The 27,430-nt window shown below is 42.4% G+C and overlaps 1 protein-coding gene across 1 annotated transcript in view; it reads left to right on the forward strand.

Moving 5' to 3' along the window:
- The window catches only part of ANTXR1 (ANTXR cell adhesion molecule 1), a 112,711-nt gene that overhangs the window by 58,201 nt on the left and 27,080 nt on the right, over window positions 1-27,430 (forward strand). Inside the window, exons 13-16 of the mRNA XM_052806392.1 lie at window positions 2,849-2,944; window positions 13,277-13,318; window positions 21,531-21,626; window positions 22,135-22,302. Of these exons, the coding sequence (XP_052662352.1) occupies window positions 2,849-2,944; window positions 13,277-13,318; window positions 21,531-21,626; window positions 22,135-22,302 (402 nt within the window). The remainder of the gene's footprint in view (window positions 1-2,848; window positions 2,945-13,276; window positions 13,319-21,530; window positions 21,627-22,134; window positions 22,303-27,430) is intronic.

A 27,430-nucleotide genomic window follows, 5' to 3' on the forward strand; every position in this document is an offset into this window, starting at 1 on the left:
GTTTTACACTTAGTATTTGACAGAAGCTCTGACGAGTACCTTAGCTGTCTGTCTTTTTTCAGTCATTCAGGTGTAGTGGAGTTTTAGGCTGTTGATCTCACTATAGATACAAGCACCACAGTTTATTTCAGTGTAAGTAGTCAAGATGAATCCCTATGGGAAAGTAGTACTGATTTCAGATGACTGTGTGTATTTAGGGGCTAGCCACCCTTTGTCTCAATGGATATTTTTAATGGAAAATTCACTAGTTTAGTGTTAAAACTCTCCTTTTTTTGTCTTTAAAATGATTGTTGGTTTTTTTGTTTCAATTGATAGCCTTTTTTCAGTAAGTATTAAACACAGCTCATTGAATTATTCCATGGTTCAGTGTTTCCATGAGCATTTGTACTGTTCTTCCAAATTTTGATTAAAAAAAATAATGGAATGAAAACAGACATTTCAAATGCTTCAGCCCTTTTTAACCAGCTCTAAGACTGGCAGGAAGATTTCAAAATGTCAGTGGAACTTTTGCAATCTATTTCAGCAGGCATATTTTCCTTCTTGTTTATTATTCAGCTTGGATAAGAAGCAGTTTCTATCTAAGCATAGTTCTAGCTGTATAAAACCATAGATATTGCACAGAATGTTAGCTAAATTCTAGCAGAAACTGACAAAATAAAGATAAAACCAAAACCAGACTTCAGGCCACTTTGGATGATTATAGTAGGATTTATTGTGTATATACTCTTTGTCCTGGTCTGACTTGCTAGGGTTTCTTCAAAACCTCGTTTACAGCAGTGACAGCACAGGCAGAGTAGATGAAGATAGGATTTGTGGTTCCTGATTAAGGGTCTCAGTTTGACACTTTGTAGCTATGGCTGAGCCCAGAAAATTCAGTTCATATTTGTCTGGAATTTTTTGATGTTTGTTAAAATATAAGAAAATGAATTAATCTAGCAAGAATTTGGGGGGGAGAGGGACACGGGGCGGGGGGGGGGAGTGTCTGGTTTTGATATCTGAAGAGGGCTTATTCCTGCAGACTTGCCAGGCAATGCTGGCTTTAGCGAGAGGCATTACCTGAGTGAGAAATGTAAGATTTGGCAAATCAAACCCTTCTACGTCCTCCGGACTGTTTTGCTGCTGTGATACACAGAATACCAGCTGGCCACATCAGCTGCCTTGCAGAGAAACATATGTGTTAGGGTAATGTAAATTGTTCTTTACGGATTGTCTTGGGGGGGGGGGGGGGGGGGTGTAAAAATAAATTCTGTTTTTAAAAACAAAAACAAAAAATCCCCAGAACAAAACAGTTAAAAGGCCACCTTAATTTGTTTCGTATTTTTGCAAATTGATTTTAGAATATTCTTAATGACAAAATATTTGTTACAATATAGGGGCAAAAGGGGCAGACAACAATTAGACATAAAAAGCCCTATTTCTTCTACAATTTCATGACAGCAGAGAGTCAGGATCACATTTTCTAAAGCATTGAATTTCAGCAGGTTCCATTTTGCAGATTATGGATGTGACTATATGCTGTCTGTCTAGAGGAGCAGCACCAAACGTACGGCTCTGTCTTCTCAAATGAGCTTTTATTTTGTGTTGGGGTCCAAGGTCCATTTCCAGAGATGTCTTGGGTGAATTCTTCTCCTGTGTGGACTACCTCTCTTTTGTTTGCAAGTGTCAAAGATCAGGTTGTCTTGATCCAAGTTCTCTAGAAATTCCTTCTACACCAGAAGAGAATTTGGAAACTGTTTTCAACCTGATTGTTTTTTCCATTAGTCTTCCCATTATGGTATGATGGGAGATCATATAGCCATTGAATTACAGTGACTTAAGCAGGCACCCAGTTTTCCTATCCTACAGGTCAGTCTGCTCTTGAACGTGTCATTAATCTGGCATTGTGATCTTGACACTTGGGTGGGGTTTTTAAAATGTCTGGCTTTTACATCAAGAACATCTCAAACAAGCTTAAACCAGGACTGCTTGCTTATCTCGGAATAGGATGATATTGGAGAGAGGAGTGGTATAGGGAAGTTGGCATGCCTCAGGAAGCCAAGAACATCTGCTTTGGGTTAAATCTAAGCAACAAGAAATAATGCACATTTGGTTTTGATTGCTATATTGACCTGGCTTGTGCAGCAGTTTGCATTGTTAATTGATATCAGAGAATTGCAAATTCCTTTTTAAATGGGGGAAGTATCCCAGTTAGAGAGGAAAGGGTCTTCTAGAGTTAATGACTTCTGATGTAGAAAAACCCTGTATATTGTTGTGATGGTGTGTATATTCAAATCTCCTTGAAAAGCTCATGGCAGAACTACCCTGGCTCAGCACTGCTAAGAAGAGCAGGATGATCTCAGTCGTGGGCCCGTGGAAATCTTGCTTCAAGTTTTCTGTTTGGAGTAAACTTTAATTCTAACATCGCTTTCAAGTTTACACTGCAAGACGGGAAGAGAGTTGCAAAGAAAGGAGAATGGTTAAACTGCAATGAAACGTTGTGTTGTGAGCTCTTTTTTAAATCTTTTTTTCAGTCTTCACAATACTCTGAGGAATATTACATTAGTTTTGATCTGAAGTGAAATAAGTGTTTTACATAATTGTGAGGTTCAGAAAATTGAGGCAAAACCTATAACTCTCTGGGAAGTGAACTAGAGGTCTCAGCTTCTTTGCAAGGAGGTGGGAATGGTGGGTGCCACATTTGGGTGTATGAGGAGGGAGGAAAACTGCATTTTGTCTGAAAAGTAAATGGAGTATGGCAATGGCCTTTGGGACATGTACTTGCCTGGAAGCAGGATGCACAGGCAAGGTACCATGGAGAGGGGAGTTTTGTGTTAGTAGTGCTCACTCACTCTCTGTGTTTCTCTTCCAGTCAGATGGGACCATCCTGGCTATTGCTTTGTTGATCCTCTTCCTCTTGCTGGCATTGGTTCTTCTCTGGTGGTTCTGGCCTCTTTGCTGCACAGTGGTAAGTGACAGAAATCATTAGCACAAAACAGCAATTCAATGTTGCCTGAATGTAAGAAATGAATGGGAAGGAGGCAAAGTTTTCCAGTAAGAAAGAGCGTAGGACTGGTCACTGAACAAGATGGCGTTTCTTCCATTGCTGGCACTGTTTTGTGCTTCTATTTCATCTGCCTGACCTTTGGATTATACCCATGAAATAGCAACATTGCTAACATATGGACCTTGTCAGGAGCCTTTTAGTCTTATTCATTGTTCACAGTATGGAAGTGGTTTGCAGAAACGTATTAGTTGCCATGCCTTTTTAGGAAGGAATGGCTTTTCTGGATGTTCCAATTCCTGTGTCAGTGTCCCAGTGCTGGAGGGCTCCTGTAGAAGAGCAGGCATGCTGAACCCTGGCTGGAGTCCTTGTTCTGCCTCAGGTACAAGGAAAAGACATTTCTAAGTGTGCAAATTTTTGCAAAACTAACTTTTTTTTCCTGGCTCACCATGTCTGAAAAGCACTTTGAAATATCCAAATGACAGTTTCAGTAGAAGTATGACTATGCTTCACTGAGCAATATCTTTCCTCCATGCTTTTTCACAAAATGTTCTATGAAGTTAAAAAGCACAGTCACAGAGTTAATAATTAAAAAAGGCAGATAGAAATCAGGAGAAAACGGGAGAAAAGGAAGAGGTCAAGGCAGGCAAGAACGAAATCACAGGACTTGAGACAAGCTTTTCTCTCACACATGACCCTGCTGTTTGTCTGCAAGGACCTGTCATACCCCTGTACATCTCTGTTTATCATACCCTAGGGCTGCCTTTTCCCAACAAAGATCAGGGCAAAGGCTGGTTATTGTGGAACATACAATACAGTGAAGCTCTGCTCTTGCTTTGGGTCTTGTTTGTGCTGCAAATATAGAGCAAGAATTAGGGATGTATAAATGTCAGCAAAATTGGAGTCTGGTTCGGTGACTGGCTGTATGTAATGTTTCAGATGCTTCTTTTAAGACTGGTCAAACTGGCTGCAGTTTCTGGGTCGCTATCATTATTCCTGATTTTAAATCACTTACCCAGTGTTGTAAATTTGCACCACGTTGTACCAAACCTACGATCCAGTGCCGAGAGCTTTGGAGCCGCAAACTGCAGGAGCAGTCACATTTGAGGATGAGTCTTTGTGGTGAGATGTATTTCTCTATCCAGAACAAGGATGGAAATCTCACGGGTAGTTGTCTATTTCTATTTCTGGCTGGAAATGGTAGGGGGTAAAACACTGCTTTTCACAGTAGTTTGGCACCTCTGTCCTGACATGAAAACCAGAAAGGAAAAAATATTTATTTGGACTTTTCAGAACAATAAAAAAGTCAGTTCTAAAAGTGGACAAAGGATTAGCAGCATGGTAGGCTGCTCAGAGTTATTTGTCTAAACTAGATGGCATGTTCCCAGAGAAGCTGGGCCAACTTCTTTGTTAGCGCATCTGCATAGAAGTCAATGGAGATGTGCCATGTACAGGTGTTTACACTGGGATTTGGTGGAGAATTGAGGTGATAGAGAGGAAAGGCTCTAAGTGATGCTGCCATTTTAAGGTTCTGTTACAGGAGAAGGATGAAGCTGATAGGAAAAAGGCATAAATAAAAGCAGTAGGGCATGGAGTAAAGAGAATATGGAGCTGTGCCTTGAAAGGGTAGTATGGTACTGCTCTAGTGGAATGATATGAGGATAGTGGTCATATAACAGTGTTCTTGAAGTGTAAGAAATACAGTCCAGATAAGCAAGGCGAGTGCAGCAGAGATGGGGAGTCTCTTGTCCACATGAAACTTTATAATCTTAATATTTTCCAGATTTAAATTCTGTACTTAAAAAATTTGTTGTAGATAAAAGCTTTTCCTCACCCTTTCTCCTCCTTTACCTCCCACATTCCCTCTTAGCAAGGTCTCTGAGTGGGGACTATCTCACTGATATTTTCCAAATGTAAGTCAAAAACATCTCTCTACTTGCTGGAAAGATTTTAATTCAAGAGCCTGTATGAAACCTCTTCCAGCTTTCTGGGAGGGCAGTCCAGTATGTTTGGCAGTAGATCAGCAGCTAAGATACCTCACTGTGTATTGCTCACCTAAAGATTCTGTAAAATTAAAGATAAATCCACAGAGGAGTACCCAGCTTGTTTGACTTAGGGTAGGGAGAAAGAGAGCAGAGCAGTGCTTATTTACTAGTTTGGTAATGGCACATTAAGGAATGCAGTGTTGTCAGAAGCAACAGAGTGAATTAAGGGCAGAGGAACTGGCTTGCACAACAGACAAGAGAGGCAGGCAAGCAATAACCTCTAATAATCAAACCGCAGACCTAGAGACACTGCTGTGGATTCAAGCCCGGGGACATTTCAGAGATAATTGTGTATGTGTCGGGGGGGGGGGGGGGGGGGGAACACAACAAACTTCTTTCTTACCAAGTATAAATTTGTTTGAGTGACAAGCACATTTCTAAACCCTGAAATTCCTCTTGGCATGCTTTTTAATTAAATCGGAATCATTATTATCCAACAGTTCTTCAGGAAAGACACCAAGCCAGCTTCATCCCTGGAGTAAATGGACTGAAGTCAATAGACTTACTCTGGAGATTTATCTGGAACCCAGTATCTCCTTGGCATGCACCCATCAAGAAATGCTGTTTCCAAGTGTATCCAAGTTTATTGGTCTCAGAAGTACTCTGGGATGAAGTCTGGAATTTACCACTTGGTTTACAGTAGATGCAATTGTTGCTTAGTGGATCAGAACAATAATTAGGTCTTTGCTGTGCCTCATACTAGCACAGGCAAAATTTCCCTTGGTATCTGTGGAGGGAATATTACAAAAGCATGGGAGCCAGGTGTTAACCTTTCAGAAGGTTTCAAGGATGTTTATTCAACAACAGAAAACAAAGAAGAGCAATTCTGCTAAGCTGACAACCCCAACACTGTACACGTTAGAAGAATGATGACAAATACCAAGACATCTATAACAGGATGACCCGACCCCACTGTTCCTCAGTTGAGCATATCAGCAAAACAGCAGATGCCAGATCCTGGCCTCGTTGATGTTAGTGGGCATTCTGCTGTTGTTTTCCCATTCCTCCTCTTTCCTGAACACAGCATAACCTGAAGGATTCCAAGCGATCATAGTAGTAACTGTGTGTGCAAGAGGCTAGTTAGGTGTCCAAGGGTGAAATTGTTCCAGGTAGGAGGCCAACATAAGGCTTAGTATTACTATTGATGTAAACCAAATAGATTTTAATATAGATGTAAGCCAAATAGATAACAAGCCTCCAAAACCATCTTAAGGAGGATTTTGCAGGCACGTTGTTAAATTGACTTGGAAATGGAACTGGTTAAAGTGCTTTGGATGTGTAGTGAAGGCATAATTAATACAATAGTTGGAAGGCTCATCTGTGCTGGGACAGTGTTCCTGTGCCAATATGCAGCACCACACTGAGCAAGTGTCTCCCATAGACACTTAAAATTGGCAGGCTGAGCGAGTTGTGTTTGGGCCATGCTTTGCACCTGAACAGGATCTGCATGAAAGATTAGCCCTGGCATAGCTGAAGTGGTGGCTACAATCAGCCTGCCCCAAGCCTTGGGCTGAATCTTAGCTAGGGCAGTCTAGGAGATAAAATGCGGAGGATATGAGTGGGAATATCTCCCTGGTGCAGCTGAGACTGAGACTCAAAGCATTTCCCCACATGCTCATACATCACATCTCCTTACAGTTTTATGACGTAAACATGAGTCTTTGCCTCCCTTATGCATCCATACAGCGTAGCCTGAGGCAGGAGGGCATGAGAAGCTGGTCTGTGTTAATTGCCCACTTAGAATATATATACCATCTTACTCATTTTTATGCTGCAGCTTTTTTAAATACAGAGGTGTGGCTGGCATATAAATGAGGTGTTGGTATTTAAGTATCTAACACCAGTTTTAACTTTAAAGCTGTTTTCTGGAAGGAAGCATGGAAGAACCCAGCAATTTGTTTGGCTCTCAGTCTGTACTGCAGCTGACCAGAAGTTTTGGAAACAAAAAGCTGGATAGAGAAAATACAGAAAATATATATTAAAACCACATGAAAATCATGGCTAAACTGGATGAAGAGGAGGAGAGGAAATGCATAGACTCTACAGCAACCCTGAAGAGTCATAAAATTACACGGTGCAGGTTGGCTTGATGGAGATTACTTGCAAGGGTCCACGTATTCTGATTCCCACCTGCTCCCATGTGTACGAGGCACAGTTTTTCTGCAGTTATGAGGATTTGGGTAGAAGGGAGCACAGGATCATGAATCATCTGAAACATTATTGAGGCAACCAAGAGAAAGAGGCACAAACGTGCAGGCAGAATTTGCTTGTGCACCGCACAGTTCCTGCCTTTGGTTCAGGTCTGAGCTATTGAGACAAGCGCTCACATAGTATAATGTGGTAGTTTCACTGAATTTATTGGAGCTTGATGTGGTGTGTTACATTCAAGCCCTGAATTCATGCATGCTGCCACAAATAAGTTTATTTATAGCACAGTCAATCCAAAACATTTGGAGGTAGTACTGTTATTGTAGGTTTAAAGTAGTGTAAATAATAGAACCTGACTTTGCAATGGCTGTGCACAAATGGGAGCAGGAGGATAAAGGCAGTCTTATTAATCATCCAGAGTACCCACAGCAGTTCACTGCTCCTCTCAGCCTCCTGTCAGTCAGAACAGAATGGTTTAGATATGGATTTAATGCTCTATAACCGGCCACCTTTAAACAGGCTAGCATGGATCCTGAAAATAGCGTAGCAGAGGCATTTTGCCTGGGCTAATACCATCAGCTCTACAGCAGCCCAGGTAGAGAAATGGGCTGGTAGAATAGTGTGTGTGCCAGGCACTGAACTAGGGTGCTTTGATGTACTGCTGTGATGTGTCATTACCAAAAAGTTAAAGCCAAATTCTCTAAAGTGTCCATCAGTTCTGGGGTGTCCAAACTGAAAGATCTTCATGGAGTTCCCTTTTTGGAAAGTGCTAAGCATTGCCCTCTGAAAATTAGGAAGGTAGCCGTTTGCCTTTAGATGATATGCCTAGACTTCAGATTCCCAAACTGTTTTACTTGCTAATGCATTTCCTTAAGGCCAGATCCAATGGCCAATTATATTAATCTTGACCAGACCACAACAGACACTTAATGCAAAGGAGGCACTGTTGTTCTTTGCCCCAGTCCTGCACACGGGAAATAATTAACTCAATAAAAATGACTTCTTCCTTTGTTTTTTTCCCTCGCCACCTCTCACCTCTTCCAAAGAAAGTTGGCTCAGCCCAGCTAAGGAGAAATAGATCTTTAGGACATAGTTTTACTTAACCAGAAAATTCACTAGCAATCAGTGAGTGAGGGCAAGGGCTTCTGCATATAGCTGAAAGTAGCTATGATGTTTTTCTTTAGTCCAGAAAATAAATTTAATTTATGTAGTTTTTTCAAAGAAAGTGCGTCAGACACTTAGAGCAAACCCCACTGATTCTGGCCCTGTTTATCTGTGTAAATGAAATAGCCTAGGAAAAGGAATGACCTTTGCAGATGCTGCATTTTTTTCCATGCATTCCCTGGAGAACTACAGGTCCGCCCCATTCAGTTGCAAACTGTACAAGGGTTACTTAAACGGAGGGCTTTTTTTTTCCTCCATGGTGTCATGTCTTTCATAAGTGTATGACTTTGACATGTGCTATGATCTGTATTGAATGTGATTTGTGCACATCAGCTTGAAGTCTTAGGTGTGAAACAAGCCTTGTCTTCTAGTTTTAGTGAGTTAAAATTGAGATTCCTGGATCTGCTTCCAGGCTGACAAGAGAGGTTATCTTAAAAGGATGAGTTAGCTTTCCTATTGAACTTCATTTACCTTTTACTAGTATGTCTAGGAAGAAGAATGTATTGTATTGCAGATGAAGAAATAGGGACAGGCTCCTGCTTGTATTAGGAACTTTGAAGTGTAGACCAAATCTCGAAGGATTTAATGGGTACTTAGAAGACACAGCAGGTATGAAACAAATAAAAAGGAACTGTTACTTTACCCAACTGATAACTAAACTATGAAACTCTGTCACAGGACTTAAGAGGAGGTCAAAACTATAAATATGTAAGGGGAAAAAATAAACATTAGTCAGATGGATCATAATTAATGCTATAACCCCCACCCCTGCTTATTAGGATAGCAAAAATACATACTTTGTATTTTCCAGAAGAGTGAAGGTGAATAAGGACAAAAAAATCTGCTCAGTTAACTGCATGCTCCCTTCCCAAATTATAGTCCTGATTAGAGGCAAAGTCCTTTATTTCTTATTTCGTACTGTTTTCTCGTGTAGCCTTTGTTTTAAATGATGCTCTGTTCCATCTTAAAGCAGATACACTTCACTGACAAGAAACCTATTACCCCTATTTATCATATAAAACTCCAGGGACAGTTACTGAGTATGTGCTTGCTCTCACACTGTAAACTGGTGGAGTTTTCTGGTCTCCCAAGATGGAAAACATCCTAGACACATTCCTGAAATATGCAAAATTTGGGTTCAACACGTGCTCTCTTATGCCTGAATGGCTACAGAAATTTCAGGGCAACAGAAAACCAGTCCTCTCCAATGCTTTTAAACTTGTAGGAGGTGGCTAACAGCATTCTTCTGCTTTTACACTGGATTATTCATCAGAAACAGCTGCTTCTCCATGCATCTGTGACATCAGGGTGGGTCAGCTAACAGAGACCTCTGTCAATCACATGCATGTTGAAGATCTGTGAGGAAAGGCGATAGAAAGGCAAAGAATTACTTTACTGTCCTGAATTTTCACAGCTAAGTGTGCAGAAAAGCTGACAACTACCCTCGAAGTTCCTTCCTCTGCCAAGAAAAGCCAATAGCCACCTCTCCATCCCACAGGCCTTTACTACTTGAAAACAAAAGACCTCATTGTAAGGTTTTTGTAGCATGGCAATGATATAGAAACCCTCAGGTATTCCTCACCTAGCGAGCAAATATGGTTGCTGAACTACCGTATTTTTCTTCTTTGAAACACAGGGACAGGAGATACAGTTGCAGCAGCAATCACAGAAATGGCTTGGGGTTATCAAAACAATTGCAGCACACATGAACAAACACTTCAGCCTTGCCAAGCTAAACTAGCCTAAGCATTTTGCTTGGCCAAGCATGCTCCCAGCTGATTGCGTTCAGCAGGTCCATGTGTGTCATCTGGCGAAGCAGAGGGAAGGCGAGAGGTGCAGCCCAGAACAAAACGTGGTGGCCAGTGTGGGCTGTATCCTCACTGGGTTCCCTGTAATGGCATTTTCTTTCTGGTACTTGAGTAATTGTTTCTATTTGTGCAAAATGAGCAGGTGTAAGGCACTGCCTTTTGGCTCTGCGACCTTGTTATTCCCACTTGACGCTTACTTTGCTCACTTGTGTGAAATGGCACATTCGCTTCACTGCCTTCGGTACCCCAGAATAAGGGTCTCATGCATATACAGCTGTAACCGTAAGAATTCAAAAGGGAGAAAGGAAAGATTTGTACTGTTTGTAGACCAAAAGCCTTTCCAGACCTGGGTGGCAAGACAGAAAATAGATTTTTTTTTTTTTTTTAAGGCTTGAACTTTGAAAGTTCCTACATGCTCAAAGGCAGAGAAGATGAAACTCTCCCCATCTCTGGACTTGTCCAAACCAATCTATGCTGCCAACTTATGGGGTGTCCAGTTGCTCTTAGAAGTACATAGCACTTAAAAATGGAAGGAATCTCCCCCCCCCCCCCCCCCCCAACTTGGACTGTGATAGAAAAAACTTGATCTGTTTATAGAAATCAGTTTGCATGTATGTGTATGCATATGTTATGAGAAAGAATGCAAATGTATGAAAAACAGCCATCTCTTCATTTCCAAGTCTGTAATCTCAAGAGTTTCTAGTGATACTGGCTGAGAAGTTGTGTTTGAATGCTTAGCTGGACTAAATAAATTGGACGGATTATCCTGATGTTTCATGCCAATGCAAATGAGAGAAACTCCACTGAAACCCATGATGTTCCACCGGAATAATGTTAGAGGAGGGAATGAGGCCACTTCCAGTAGGTATATTTTGGATCAGATATCTGAAGTTTCTCAGCATCCAATGGGTTTTGATTAAGGGGGTTGGTTCAAGAGGAGGTCTGTTGACAAGTGCCACCCCTCACACCAACCAAAACGTATCTGAAAACGTGGCTAGAAGAGTCTTCTGTGTATTTTGGTGCTTTGTACATGCTGTGTCAGTATTGTGTCAAGAGACATATAAGACATTATGCTGTCTCCATCTTAAACCAAGGAGCAGCACTTTGAGTAAACCATGCTGATACCCATTATTTCCTTTCCACAGAGTAGTACTCTGATGCAGCCAACTCTTCATCTACTTTTCATCATTTTCTTTCCTTCGGGGAAAGAGCTGGTATCCCCCAGAGCTGCAAGAACAAGCTAGGAACCGCAGGGGGGAGAGAGAGAGAGGGATGCTGTATGAGATGCTCACCAGCTCTGCTAGTCAGCCTGAGGTCCTCTGGGGCATCACCCCTCCTTTCTCCCTAACATGGTCAGTGGTTCTACGGCCACAGCCTGATGCACAGTTCTGCTGTGATGATGTGAGCAGGGCAGTGGGTGCACCTACCATGCTCCTCAAATGTAATTTCATGCTTCCACATGTGCTTTGTGCTTCTATGCATTTAAACGAAGATTCAGTGTTGATTCCTAAAGCATAAAGATTCTTTAGCAGGCATTCCCTGAGGGCGTACTGTAAGCCACCAAAAAAAAGCCCTGCTGCCCAGGAACAGGTAGTGGCAGAGCTCTACAACCATCATTGGTCTGGGCTGAGATACAAACAAAGGACTGATCCAGCCCAAGATCTCTTCCCTAGCCAGAGGCACATGCTCTTCATTAATGGCCACATTGCATGACTCGGGGTTTGCAGAGGAAAATAAAAACAGTGAGCTCATCAGAGAAGGAAAAACACGAGTGAGAAGAATTGTTGTAAATATTTATATCTTCAGGGCCTTTAATGTGATTGTCGTTTTCCCTTTCTGCATTTAAACAGCCAAAATGTTATTGTTTGGGACTGTGATTTTTTTCTTTGTAAGGGTAATTTTTAAGCCTACACATCTGTACCCCATGTCTAGGCAGCCTCTACACTTAATACACGCAGTCATTAAGAGGAGCTGAGGATACTCGGAGATATCTCCACAGGCACTCAGCACCCTGACAGCATCTGACTCACGGCCTGGTGTGTAAAGAAAGAGCTGCCTCATCCAGATGGACTTAAAACTACTGGAGAAAATCAATCCCTGCAGCAATTGCATTGACACGACTGGCTGGATTCAATCTGTTGACTGCAATGGCTGTTTGTGCAGCCATTGTGTGTAAGGGAGAGATATTTGACATGCCTGTATGCAACTGCTTTCCCTTTGGAAGGCTCTCTGTTGCTCTTGGAGTGGAGGGCTGTGATAATAGCCAACTGCCTGCTGAGCCCTAGATGCAAACTTTTTGCATGAAATAATAGCCTCACACCCACATAAACTTAAATTGTTTCTATGGAGAATATCCTGGATCAGTCTAAAACCTCACCCTGCTTGCTTTTTTAGAAACCCAGGGAGAGCCTCAAATGTGTGTGTGTATATATATATATATAAAAAAAATTTTTTTTTTTTTAAGCTTATGAGAGTGAACTATATTAGCCTGATAACATGAAAAGCATTTTTCATGAGAGCATGAGGTGGCACAGCCTTCTGGAATGAAGCACAGGCCTGGGAGACAAAGGCTGGGGATTCGTTACTGCTTTGCAATGTCTCCAGGGCATTTTAGTTCACCTTGGTTTCGCTTTCCAGTCTTTGTTCAGACTGTAAATTATTTAAGGCAGGATTTGTACACGTGTGCAGTGGCCAGTAGAAGGAGATGCTGATTTTAGCATGGTTGTTCAGGTGAAACAGTGGTTGCTATCTGTTGCTTAGAGCCAGCACTGACTATGGCTCCTACTGGGATTAGGAAGCTGGAGAATCAAGGCTATATGACTTTGAATTTGCTGTTACCTCACATAGGGCAGGGGTCACCTAATGAGCAATATGAGTCTGGAGCTGTAATTAGGAAATGTCTATGTGGCAGGGCTTTGGGACGCCTCCTGTTTCCCCTCTTACTCTCAATGACTGTGACACCAGCAGCACACATAGCCACCCTGTAATCATACAGTATTGTAACTAAGTTCAGAGATGTTCACAGTGGCATATCCTGTTGTTTTCTCATTTGGGTTTTTTTAATTGACATTTGAATTGCGCTGAAGAACAAAGTATGAATTTACTATTCTGTTTCTCTTTGATCCTTCTAGATCATCAAAGAGCCCCCCCCACCTCCTGCAGAAGACAGTGAGGTGAGTGACACTGGAAACCTGATTTCCTCAATGTTTCGGACAAGATTTTGTTCAGTCTTCTCACAAGAGGTTGTGATTCTGCTGCATGGCGGAGTATGGACCATTGAAACCTTTGTGCTCAGCTCTGTAGCCTTAAAGTCAATAGTGGTTTAGCTAAACTAGGGGCTTTTTAGCTGATGTCTGCCATGTGTGTTTAACTCTGCTCACTTTGCTTTCTACAGAGGTAGAGATGTGGTGTTAATTTACTTAAGAGTGAGTGTAGATCTATGTATACAGTACCTCCATGGAGCAGGTAGGAAAGGAGGACAGAGGCAGACAATACTTCCACTTTGTTGGAACAGCACTACAGAGTTAGGCTGTGATTCACAAAAAGGACAACCCTTAAGTGTATGTTTAACTTTTAAGTTAATGGAACCTAAACATATGCTTAACTGCCTTCCCGGAATGGTGTGGTAATAATTTTGATGGTTTAGCATATATAACTGCTCTTGGTAGCTGAGCGGTGACTCATGATGCTAATCCCTTGGACTACAGTTGCTGTGAGTAAAGGCAGCCCACAGTCTTTGCAATGTGTCTGAAGACAGTGGCCCAGATTCTGAGCAGATGTAAAACCCCAGTAAAATTGTCTTGACATCAGAAGAGCTGCACTAGCCAGGGAAGTTCTAATGGAGAGAAATGGTAAAGCAACATTAAACCCTTCCTCTTAATTCTGCTTATGCTTTTTAGATGAACCTAGTACAAATGGTTTAAAGCTATGTCACTATCACTTAATTTGTAGACTCTGCCCAAAAACACGCTGAGTTTTTCATCTGCCTCTTTCTATGTCCTTCTGCTTTCAGCATGCAATGAGTCTCTTCTTTGCTTTCACTGTTTTGCACAAGGGATTTCATTGAAAAGTCACTGGGCTGTGTTCAGGGTGTATTGATGTCAATGGGAGTTTTTCCATTGACTTCACTGGGGTTTGGATCAGTTCCTCTCAGCTGTGCAAGAAAGAGAAGACTTAGATCTATGCTCAGAGTGATTTGGTTGGTTAGTTTGCCTTGCTTTTTGCATCTGCAGACAAATTCATTGCCTGCTTCAGCTTGCAAGTGGAAAAGCTTGCTGAAACAATCCTCTATGTGCTCTCCATAAAGTCTGGCCCAGTTGAGTGTGCTCTGTGCCAAGGCAGACAGGCACCTTTAAAAGCTCAGTCCTCTGCAACACTACAGAGGTGGAATCCAGCCTAGCTTCTGCCTGCACTGAGCACAGAGAAATAGTTCAGGGCTGCTGGAGCCAAGGCCAGTACTAGAACCTCCATCTTGGTGGCACTTGTCCCCTTCAAAACAGGCCTGAAGCAAAACTCTAAATCTGAATGTTCCTGGACCCAAGGGAGATTTGCATTTGGACCCAGTGCTCCCCATGCCTCTATATGCAGGCATCTGGCCTGTTTTCCGAAGTAGATGTTTCTGTTTGGGCTGTATGTAAATCCACTAGCTTTGTTAGCTTCTATCCTCTGAATTAAAAGGAAAATATTAATCTAAAATTGCACATGCTCTGTTCTGTATCACACATGCCTCCAAGCCAAGGGATTCAATTGCTGAAATTAATTAAAATACATCATTCTGGAATGCTGGCTCTCTGGCCAAGGACTGGTAGGGGAAATTACATCTCTCTGCTAAGAGAGAAGGCATGCTTCATGTATAAGGAAGCCTTTTATCAAACCAGTAAGTGCTGCAAAAGCAGACCAGTTGCTGCAAAATAAACTAATTGCAGCAGACCAGTTATGTTTGCCTCGGGTTACGTTTAGTTAAGCTGGTAAAGGTATTTCTGGACATGTTATATTTTCTCTCAGCCATGATTGTGACAGAGAGGAACAGTCTGTGCAGCTTTTGGATGAAACAGTCCTCAATTCATCTGTCTTTCACAGCTGTCCTATAGCAATGTATTTGCCACTGGCTTTTTATTTTAAATGAACCTGGTCTTGTACTGTGGAGAACACGGGGCAATTCTTCTTTGTATAGAAGCAGAATGTTGTTCTGCTTGCTCTTGGGCTTGCTCCCCAGAGGTGACTGCTTTAAATGCAGACTTGTCCAGGCTTTGGTTGCACCTAGAGTAGGGCACTGCACAAGGCCTGAAAAATTGCTTCAACTCATACTTGTAACCTGCTTCTTGCTCAATACCTGTAACCTGCATACCTGGTTACCTGCTTCCTCGTTAATACATGAGGAGAGCTGTACGATCTTTTGGCCATTATTCTTACCATTTGGGGACCCTGAGATGGGGGGCTTTGGTTACTACAGTGTGCCAACATTGCAGGGACTAGTCTCGTGGTATAATTTCACGCGTACTTTCCACCAGAGCACATCCCCTAAGCAAAATACTCAGTTATCCTATAGCCATCTTATGCAATTAGCAGCCAAATGTTTCTTAGAAAGGAAAATGTAGTTTATACTATTTTAGAAACTATATAGCATCAGAGCAGTGCTCAAAAATTAGTAAGACTTGAAGCTGTGGCTTGTACTATGCATTTTTTCCCAGACAGAAGAGCTTCCTGCTAGTGGAAAAATAGCAGAAGCTCTGAAAAGATGCATTTCATTGGTCCCATTTACTCTTATAGAGCCTGGTCCACAGAACAGGATTGGCAGTAGTATGATGCTTTCACAGAAGGTCGCATACTCAAGATTTTCTACTTTGCTCAAAACAAATAGAAGATGGAGCTGATTTTCTACAATCCAGTTTTTCTTACGTGTTGCAGATAGCTTTCTTCCTTGCAGAAAACCTAGCAACTGCTTGTCTCCAGCATGAAAGAGTGCTAATCCCTTAAGCAGCAGCGTTACAGTTACAGTAAGATTATTATTTTTTTTTCTTCTCCCAAAAATCTTGGCAAAAAAAAGACAAGAGGAATTCTTGCATCAGCAGATTTGGGAGCTGAGGCCCATATGTCTTTGCACTGCAAGGAGAATGCATTATACTGTAACAATGAAGGGAAAGTAGCATTGCTGTCAGACCCGCCAAAGGTTTTACTGAACTCTACTTTAAAGGCCTTTTGAGACATATTGGAGACACACTCATTGTTGGTGAAGGAAATCACTATTGGCTAGAAACTTCCAATTAATTCATTCAGAAATCGCAAATGTCGTCAACTTACTGCTGTGCTCCTCAGACAACGCAGGATACAGGAGGAGGTTAAGCCCAGATGAAGGACAGATGGTTTTACTTACAGCCAGGAAAGACTGAGTTAATGCCAATCGGAAGAGGTGAATGCCTCGAGGAGCCAGTGAGCACCTTTCTGGCCTGTGATTAGTCATTGATGGTGGATCAAAACCACATTCTTCTACCTCCAGTGAATAGGAAGGCTTTTTCTAGCCCTCTTGGAGGAAGACACAGCTGCTTTTATTCATGTGTCCCATCACCTTCAGGCTGGGCTTATTGGAACAACTCTTACTCAACTCAGACCAGAAGCTTACTATGAGGCTGAAGCTGGTTCTCACTATAGCAACGCATCTTCTACATCAAAAAAACCCAACCTGCAGGGCTTAACAGCTTCCAACAATTTCCTATTCACTACCTGACCCATGCCAGAGGTCTGCAGCTAGTCAGTCCCACAGAAGGACAGTCTCTGAGTGCAGTCAGAGGGTGCGTAAACTGGAGCCCTCCAAAGTATCCCCAAGAGGCACGCTCTCTTCTCATTGCTTCCTTGCTCTGTAAACAGAGACCAGGCAATGTTAAAATACACTGCTGGATCTTCATTTTCTGTCATGGTAGTGCTTTCTCCCACAGTAGGGTTTCAGGGACACTAAGTTCCCTGAAATCTGGCAAAACCAGGCAGGAGATCTACCAGATGACCAGAGCATGCCCTTTCCTCATCACTCAGACCTGTTTTTAACATGCTGCTCTATCACCCAAGCTCCACAGTTACCCTTAGCATGGCACCAGAGCCAAGCCACCAACCAGCCTGTAACTGGATAATTCTTATGTCTGTTGTCATCTTACCCACATACACCAAAGCAAACACACACAAGAAAGTCCTGGAGGGAAAGGACCATTCAGCAGCACAGTCATGAGATGCTGAAGGCTATTATCACTGTCATGGGAGGCCAGCATGAAAAGGAGGAATTTACCTCATTGCATGGCAGCGCTTGTTAAGCCAACAGATGAAACCACCTATTCAGCTTGAATCACTTTGATCTTTGTGAACTAACTTCTTTCTCCTGCAACAGAACATTTATAAGGCCAGAGAATGGCTAAAGGGGATTCATCTGCTTGGGGAGCTGCTTGCACCCTCACTTATTGGTGTTTATTAATCTTTTCCAAATTGTTTTCCTCTTCCTGAAAAGCCTTGCTGGGGAGACAGCAAAATAAGCTCCAGAGAAAGGATCTGATAGGAATTTTTTGTAGACACCAAGGCAGGAAATGTATTCTATTATTCCTGAAATAAAGCCAGGTCACAGTGGTATGCCAGCTCTTTTCCTTCCCTTTTACTCCCCTTTTACAGTGAGTTGGGAAATATGGGAGGAGGAGAAAAGGAACCTTTCAAGAGACAGTCATTTAAAAGAAAAAGACTTGGGACGTTATTGTTAACAGATGAGGTATAGGTATTACACCATGAAGGTGTGGAGTTTTATAGCCAAATTTCATGTGAAATATCTAGGCAGGCCCAGCACAGCAAACTCAGTTAGCGTAGAGACTTTGAAAAGTTGGGTTTAATCACATCACAGTTGCAATGGGAGAGCCAGTGTTAATTCCCTTGACCTTATAAGATCTAAGATCTTATTTCACCTTCCTGTAGCTCAGTGTCTGAGCTATAGAGCAGGAATAACTCAACATCCTTTCTTCTTTATCAAAACGGGGGGTTCTCTCTTAACTGTGTGCACGCAGTGCTTTGCACTTGGAGGATATAACTTCAGGCAGGATCTTTAAGAATCTGTACCATAGATAAACTAGGAGTTTCTGGGATCAGTAAGACCAACAAAGGCTGGTTTTCTAAGCATTTGTGTCTCAAGGATAAGCTTATATATGGATTTTTGGTGCTTCATGAGATCTGAGGTCTTTCTTCAGCCTGCTCCTTAGTAGAGCACCAGTAGAACATTTTCTTTTAGATGCTCTTGTGACCTGTGAGTGCTTTCTGATGATAGTTGGCAGGCTTGGGCCAGTGACAGGCAAAGATACGAGAAAAACCAAAGTGATGAGCTTATGCAGTTGCGATTTACATGCCTGGCAGAGTATAATGTAACAAGCAAAACCTTCCACAGCAGGGAGGAAAAGTTTCTTGAGAACTGAGCAAGGTGCCCTCAAAGTGTAACAATGCCTTTGCGTCTGAGAGGTGGCCATGCAATTTGGAAATGAGTCTGGCGTTGGGAGAAAAAGCAAGCAGTAAGGAGCCAGAAGCCTTGAGGACAGTGGATTCACCTCCATGTTTCCTCAGCTGTAAAATTAGATGATAACATCTCTTACTCAGCAGAATGATTGTCCTGCCATGTCTTACAGCACTTTGTGCAGGCAAAGCTCTCTATAAATGCTAAATTCTGACAGGATTCAGGCATTGCAGAGACAACTGTGAAAATAATTATAAGGGCGGGGAGAGGGGTAAGTTGTCCAAACTTTTTTTATATCTGGCCAAATTGAGTTTGAATTCTTACCCTGAGTGGTTCAGATGTCCCTAGTGGAGCCTGAATTATCCTTGTGTTACCCACAGATGAGGTTCCCTCAGGTCAGGGTCAAAGTATACAGAGCCCAGCATGGACTCTGAGATAAACACAGATCTTTGTCTTCTGAAATCCAGCAGTTATGAATCTGGACCTCTGACTGTGAAATGTAGCTCTGTCCTCCTGCTTCTTATTTTTTAAAAGAAACTCTAGCTCCATCTAAAGCAGATTTTGAGAGTGGAAAGATGCCAAGTTCTGTACAGCCAATTTCCAGCATCCTTAAATGCACTTGAATTTTCCGGGGCTGTTTTTTATACTGCTGCTGGGTCAGAGCTGAAGTTGCTTATGCAGTTCTTCTTCAGGCAAAACCCCCATTGTAGCTAAGCGTAGAAAAATACAGGCAAAACTGAGCCAGGATGAGAGAATTCAGCCCTGTTTTATTGGCTTACATCTTGTGAATGGGGCATTGAGCTAGGATGCTGGACATGGGGATTGTATGCCTCTTCCTTCTTGTTTTCCTGCTGTCTCCCTGCCCTGACCCCCAAGTTTCCTATTGCTTTCCTTTAGCTACACATGTGTGTTGTGAGCATATTTGCCAAGTGTGTAGGACGTCACTGGTGGGTTCGGGATTTTTTGCTTGTATTGCAAAACCTCCTATGCCCTTCAAAACATGTAAACAGACTCATCCTGGAGAAAGCTTGTGACTCTCTTGTTTTTCAAGTGTCCACTGTTGTCTTTTTGTGTGTGTGCTGTTTCTGTTGTTGTTCTGGCAGAAACGCTCCTATCTTAGATTGAAGTGACTTGCAGGGCTTTTAAGGGCTTGTGGGGAAGATTTCCTAAACCTTGGTATTTCCTGTTGTGAGAAGTCCAGTCTGTGCTAAACTGAAGAGAGAGAAAGAGAATTGCTGAAGGAAAATATTTAGATGGCTTTGATTCCATTTTTTTAAAAAAGTCCTCATGGAAAACTTCATGCAGAGATATTAAGTTCTTAGGTTGCAGCAAAGAGCCTCAGCAGCTCTAACCAGAGCGAGGGAAAGAGGTTAGCTATGAAGGAGAGGAACCTTGCATTTATGACTCAATTGTTCACTCTTCCTTTAGATCAGAACAAATTTTGTAGCTGAACTTATGTGTATTTTGAAAAACAGAAATGCTTTTGTTTGACATGAAAAGCATAGTTTGTCTTGGATTTTTTTCCCCTAGTTTTTCATTTTTCCTACTAGGGGGTTCAATTTCAAAGTATTTTTGGCTTTTTCAGTTTTGGAAAGCTCCTAAGTTTTGGAGTTTTGCCAAATCCCTGTGAAAAATTAAAGAAAGAAAAAAAAAAGAGGGACCATTTTTCATTTCTCTCCACATTTTTCACAGGAAATACTTCACGTTTTTGATGAACTCTGCTTTTCTGCTTTGCCAGTTCACAGGCTGAACTGCAGAAATTAAAGGGACAGGCACTATGTAGGTCAGAGCATATGTGGAGTTGTTATATAGTGCAACAAAGAATATAGAATATATAGAATACACTTGCTAGAACTTTAGTTAGACTAATTTTAAATAAACTTAAGGATATTTTCTTGATTTGTTAATTTGGCCGTATCTGAGCGTCATCATGAAGGCCAGGGTCCTGAACATGTTTAACTTTGTGTATGGTGATGTACTGTAGGTTTCTGCTTGCAGTATGTAGGGGTAGAACACATTCAAATCTGTACAGAAACTGTCTCATTTTTCACACAGAACCTGAATTTTTGCTGGCATAAGCCCATGAAAATCACTGAAGCCACATGGACTTCCATGGGCAGCCTCCCTAGCGGAGGCAGAAGTTCATTATAAGAGCTAATGCCGTTCTTGTAACTTTTCCATTAGACTTTTCCATCCTATTACACTTGGCCAGCTCATTTCAAAAAAACCCCATCTCCATGTTGGGCATTCACGTATTCTTGCTGGGGTTGTTTCCTAATTTGCCTTCACTCAGGAGCAAATTTGACTTGCTTGCTTTCATGCTTTTCCCCCCATTCTGTCAAATCTGAACTACAATACAATGATTTATCTGGGCCCTGAAGGGTTCCTCCAGCATGGGGAGCCATGAGTCAGGGAACACTCCTCAGAGCAGCAGCTGTTCCCCCCTAATTGCAGGCATAAGTGAAGGGATGGCAAAGATCTAAGTCCCTGCTACCATCACTCGTGGCTAGCATATCAACCAGACTTGCAGCCAAAGGACCCCAGCTCTTGAGCTATGCCGAGTGCTATTTTGGTGGCTGCTTCAATGATTTTGCAACTTGGAAACAATTTACTTCCCTGAATTTAAAGATGATGAAAGACAGATCCTCCTTTAATTAAAAAAAAAAAAAAAATAAAAAAAGCAAAAATCACATTCTTGCTGGAGCAGGTCTGTACCTTTCAAGTGGTGGTGGTGTTTATATCATGAAACATTTTCTTCTCGTGAGTGTACATCCTCTGGAAAATAACCAGTGAGAGACCAGAACCTTGACCACACTGGCTCTAGCAGGCTTAAAGGGCCACATAGCCTCTGACTGTTTATTCCTTTCCATCTCTAGTCATGCTTCCTAACAGTGCAACCCCTTCCTTCTGTTTTGTAGGAGGAAGATGATGATGGCCTTCCAAAGAAGAAATGGCCAACAGTAGATGCCTCTTATTATGGCGGACGAGGAGTTGGCGGCATCAAACGAATGGAGGTAATTAGATACCAGTTCATGTATCACAAGATCTTATTTGTGAACCGACCTGTGATATCCCCCTGCAACTTACCCAGAAACTCAGGAGATGGGCACAAACTTCTTTAAGCTTTTTTTGTACATCTGAGCCCAGATCATTTTTATATAGGAATATTTGAGGGCCAAACTTAGATTCCTGAAGTTTAGGACCATCTTTTTCCTCTAGCACAGTAAGATCCTGGCCAGTGCCTGGAATACAGGAGCAGTGTTGCCATGCAAATTGCAAGGAAATATTTTTAGTTTTTCTGAGAACCTTCCCCACTCTCACATTTCTCATAAATCACAAAGAAGTTGTTCAAAATTTGGGCTCTAGTCTAGAAACAAGCTTCACAGCCTGTGCCAATATCTATGGTTCTTCACCTTGGATTTGGACACTGGGAAAATATGGGCAAGGATCTAGTTATTACACCAGGGATGTAACTCTCTGCAGAAGCTACTATTGTAATATGCCCTGATGCCATCTTTTCAGGTGCGCTGGGGAGAAAAGGGCTCCACAGAAGAAGGTGCTAAGTTAGAGAAAGCCAAGAATGCCAGGGTCAAGATGCCAGAACAGGAATATGAGTTCCCTGAACCCAGGAACCTTGCAAACAACATGCGCAGACCTTCCTCTCCTCGGAAGTGGTACTCTCCAATCAAGGTAAGTCCAGTCCGGCGTTGTACTGCATAGGATTTTCCCAGAAGATCTGTATTAAGTGTTTTCACATCCAAGGCTAAGATGTAGAACTGTCCACAAACCTGTGATCTCAAAATGCTGGTAGAGTAGCTGTGCATGAGGGAGTCCCCCTGAACATGTGTCTAGGGAGGTGCTGTGGGGCAATGGGAATTTCCCACCAAGTTGATCAGGTTTTGGGGTTCCACTGCTTGCTTAGACCAGAATAGGGACCTGATCTCTTCTGGTGGCATAGCTAGCTTCTGTAAAGTGCTTACAGACTCAACGGCACTTCCAAGGGCAGGGCCTTTAGTCCACGCTGCATATTGCCTAAGATGTGGGGAATAAATAGCATCCTCTTTCCTTAGAAAGAGGGGAGAAAATAGGAAGAAAATTGCTACTAAGTGTCATCAGGGAGGGTTGTCTTCAGCAGATCAAGGATTGCAGTGCGGCATATGGATGTCTGCCAGCAGGCGTGGGTCACAGGGCCAGGCTTGCTGCGGGGCAGCATGCTCGGCTTACGAGGAGAGAATGCCCTGCAAGAAGCGTTTGGCTGAATGAGAGTGCCTGGATGTGGAAGGTCAAATTCACACTGATATCGGGTCACAAGCAATGCAGAGCTGCACAACAGTCGCCCACAGGAACTGGGAAGACTCTTGTTCTCTGCCATCTGTCCCAAGGGCAGGCAGCTGTTCTTCAGTTTGTCTTCACTAGTACAAATGGTTGGCAGTGTACAAAACGGAAACAAGCAAGCAACTGACTGGTTCACTGAAGCAAAACTCTTCATTGCACATGCGAATGCTTCTTGTGGATTAAGAGAAACAAACCACACAAAACAGATACTAGCTGCATCATCCAGGGCGTGGTACGGGGGCACTCCAATGTCAGAAAGCTAATCTTTTGCTTTCAGGACAAATTGAGCTGTCCTCAGGAAAGGAGGACAGCTTAACTACCGTATAACTACTCTAATGAAAAGAAAAAGAAAATAATTCCATGCTCCCATTCTCAGGTTTAAGTCTTTTGGGAAAGGGTAATACTCTTCTCGTCTCTCTTCAGCCTGGGGCAGCAGACTGTAATTGTAGCATACATATACATATTTGTAGCAACACTGTAGTTATCAGTCTCAGAAAAGACTGAAAATGCCCAATTCATATCCAAGTGCAAATCTTGCACCACTGGAGCTTGGATCTCATTTTGAAGAGTAGAGATGCTAGTTAGGGTCTTAGAAACCCTCTACAGGCAATTTATCTGCAAGTGGTCTGCAAAAAGGGTGTGTGTAACATATGTAGTAAACCTTTTGGTGTATAGAGCTCACCTTAAACTTTATGCTGGGGAATGAGGAAGTGCCTCACTGCTGGAAAATAGGGGGTTTATTCTCCTGTTTTCTTCCTCCCCAGTAGCAGTCAATCTAGTCAGACATATTCTATTAGCTAAGTTATTGCAACGCAGTTATACTACACTGCAGTACACCCAGGTTTCCCTGCATTGTATCTTGTTACTGATCAGCTCCAAGCAGTGCCCATAGGAATTTGGGCAAGTCACGTGTTTTGGCTTTCCTCAGTCATTGATCTTGCAGCTGGTTCACATCCAGTGATGGGAATGGCAAGGATGCACAAGGGACTAAGAGTGGTTTCCGGAGGACACGGAAATGTGAGCCTCTTTGAAAATTTAGTCCAATGCCTTCTCTCTTTTCCCCCTTAAAGATTATCATCTAATAAACATAACCTACCAACAAGTCATTTGCAATTGTGTTATAATGACTTCAACATGTGTTCACGAAGGTTATTCATTCCCACAGTGGGACAGGTTAGAGAGTCAACTGTTTCAGTTCAGAGTGGGGAATGCAGTAAGCACCATCCCATATAGCTGCTCCTTTGTTCCGAAATGCATTGCATTGTCATTTTGCATCAGTGCAAAGCATTTGTAAAACACTGTCATCCCATCTGAGAGATTTTCACTCCTACTGTGTGCTCATGGAAGTGACCTCATCTAGCTGAGAGACACAGCTCAGTTGCTTTTTGCATGCTGCAATCAGAAGGGTGCACAGCACACAAAGCTATACTCTAACCACTGAGGAGCTGACAGAAACACTGGTTTTTAGCACAAAGAGCCCTGAATACATGCTCAGGCAGCTGGAATCCATGTGGGTACAACTACCCAAGATCATTAGTTGAGAGCTGGGTCCTTTCCCATAGACAATACTGCTGAGTTTCTCCCCTCCTCCTTCACCAGTTCACACTGTTGGATTACAGCCTCAGGAGCCTTTCAGTTAATTTTCAGAGTTTATTCTGCATGGTAGGAAATCAGTTCTGAACAGAGGAGTCAAGTTTGTTGCAGATCTGTGTCCCAGCTGGAAATTCTCCAAAGTTCAAGAGAGGGTTGGAGAAAAGATTCAATGTATGTAGGGTTCAAGTTCAGTTCTGACTAGGAACAGCTTTTGCTTCGTAACAGCAAGAATTCATTTATAAGGGGGCCTACAAATATTAGGAGTATCTCATGGGTGATGTATATTCTTATTTCCTTTAAAAATATCCATCTTATCTACCGTTCAAATTGTATACAGTATAAGGGCAGTTCCAATCCAAGACCCCATATCCAAATGCTCCCAGAACTTTGGGGTGTTCCGCATCGGGATAGTATTTAGCAGCCTGAGTCTGTCTGTAGACAAGAATTTACCTAATTATTAATTGCCACCACACGCCTTACTGAACTGCACCCAAAAAGACAGTGTATGCAGATGGGATAACTGCATCCAACACTTTCCCCACGTACAGTCATGAGCACTCATCAGAAACAGGGGAGATAATTTCTATGAAGCAGGGGTCCTGCTATTATTCTTACTGTGCAGTAAGGAATTAGCAAAATTGGCAAAATTCATCAGCACTCTTGGCAGAAGCTCTTGTCCTGAAGATGTGAGCATATGAAGATAAGTTTGCATTGTGTTATGCAGGGAAGATATCACAGAGTCATAACAGGCAGAGGGAGGCGAGGAGGGGTAGCCTATTAGGTCATTGGGTCTGTACTCTCAGCCAAAGCAGGACTGCTAATTCGAATCTATCCTTCACTGCTTTTTCCAGTCTGGTTTTTAAAATAACATAGAGGCTTCCACCACTTTTCAGGGGGGACTATTTCACAGTCTACCAGACCTCACCCATAGGAAATGTCTCCTGATACTCAGCTTAAATTTTCCCTCATCCTCATGCTCCAAGTGCACTCGGCTCTTTTGGTTAAAGCAGATGTTAAATTTCCACCCACTCCACTGGACTTGTTGAAACACCTCTTTGGAAGGTAGATAAAATGCATGTAACAAGCTACTTTAAAAAAGTCATTGGTAAAGGAGGAGGGCGAGGAATTAAATCTCAGGAACGGGGAACCAAGGTAGCTTGAATCTGACAAAGAGCCAGGCAATTCACATTTTAGGGCCAGTCATCTTGCTGGCCAACAAGCCTCCTTTTCTCCATGCAGCACAAGTGCCAGGCTTTCTACTTAGAATGTTCTGTCTTTTTGCCAGTTTATCTGACCGAGTTTTTCTTCCGTCTCTTTGTTACTCTTCCCAGAGTAATGTTTATAAGGTAGGTAGACAGCTGAGAGTGGATAGATTGCTTTTTGAAATGCTCCAGAGATTTATTTGCTGCCAGTGTGGCTACTGACACTTAACAGATTGTGATTATTATTATTATTATTGTTATTATTATTATTTGCTGCTGTTACTTCTTAGCACAATACCAACTGGATTATCCTGTTTTTAAAGTATCATTTCAACAGTTTGAAAAGTCAGTGCAAATAATCCAATGAGAATGACAAGTCTGAAAACTTCGTAAGAAACTTGCCAAATCCTCAGTTCATCTGACAGAGGAAAGGACTGCACAGATCATAGATGAAAGTGAAGGATTGTAAAGGACTGTGCCTTTAGTTTCAATTTGGTTCGGGGCATGCTCCCTGCTACAGCCAGCCACACAGCTCTGTATGCTTTGGTTTGGTTAGCAGCTTTCTTCCTATCTCTATTTCTACCTCTGCTTTTATCTACCTGTCTACCTAGCTACCTCTCCTTTCTTCCTTCTCAGAGCATTTATAGTACTTGTTTGACTTCAAAAGGACCACTATCAGTCTCTAAAAAACAATGCAGAAGGGACCACAAGACAAGGCTAAACTCACTGTTCATCCACAAAAACTCACATACAGGACATGCCTCAAGGCTGAGGTTGAAGCAACAACTGGTGCTCTCAGGAAGAAAACTCAGGTGAATCCTAAGCGGAGGCTACTGAAGCATTTACTAAGCCATGTGTTCCTGGCATATTTTCTAGCCTTTGTCCCTCCAGTCTTTATTTACAAAGCTGACTTGCACAGCTTCCTTGCTAGAAGAGGCCCAAGGGCAGCTTGGATTTATAGGCAGCTTACAAAACTGCCTCTAACTGACACCACCAGATACCAGGTCTCAGGAGCACTCTAGGTGTCAGGTCAGTCACTAGACCAGGGTCAATACAGTGCTGAATTAACCATTAGTCCAGGAAGAGAATGCATTCATGTTAAAGCAATGGCTGAAACTATGCCCTCCTTCATTTGTCATCTGCCCTTATTGTTTCTCCTTTCTGAACTTCATATCTAGTAGAACTCAAAGCTTTATTTGCCTCCACACCTTTTTTTCCTCCAAGCGACCTTGTGCTTCAGTTGCAAAGGAGTTCCCAAATACAGAGACACAGCCCACCCACGTTTATATTTCCAAGTGAATGCATTGCCATTTTCATTTCTTCAACCAACATCATCCTTTCCATGGTCCACTCTCCCTCTCTGCCACCCAGATGTCTCAGGCAGACCCTGAAGCTCCACTGAGACTCTCAAAGATGGAGCTCTTGGCTTTTCCCAAGAAATCTTGGTAGGCTCTTGGAAATTAGGACTGCAGAGTAAAAAGGACTTCTTTGTTCCATGGAAAGTTGTAATTTTCCCTCTGTTTGCCTAAAGGAGAAATGGAAGAAAAAGCTACTTATTTCTTAAGTTGTCAGAGGGGACAGGAGATCAAGAGCTTCAACCAGCTCTGATGTAGGGGTAAAGACGGATTGGGATAGACAGGGATGGCTTTCCTCGGGTCTAAGAGGTTGTGCTGTCCAAATGCCGAAGA

The sequence above is a fragment of the Harpia harpyja genome, chromosome 13 (assembly GCF_026419915.1).
Source record: "Harpia harpyja isolate bHarHar1 chromosome 13, bHarHar1 primary haplotype, whole genome shotgun sequence".
Lineage (NCBI taxonomy): Eukaryota > Metazoa > Chordata > Aves > Accipitriformes > Accipitridae > Harpia > Harpia harpyja.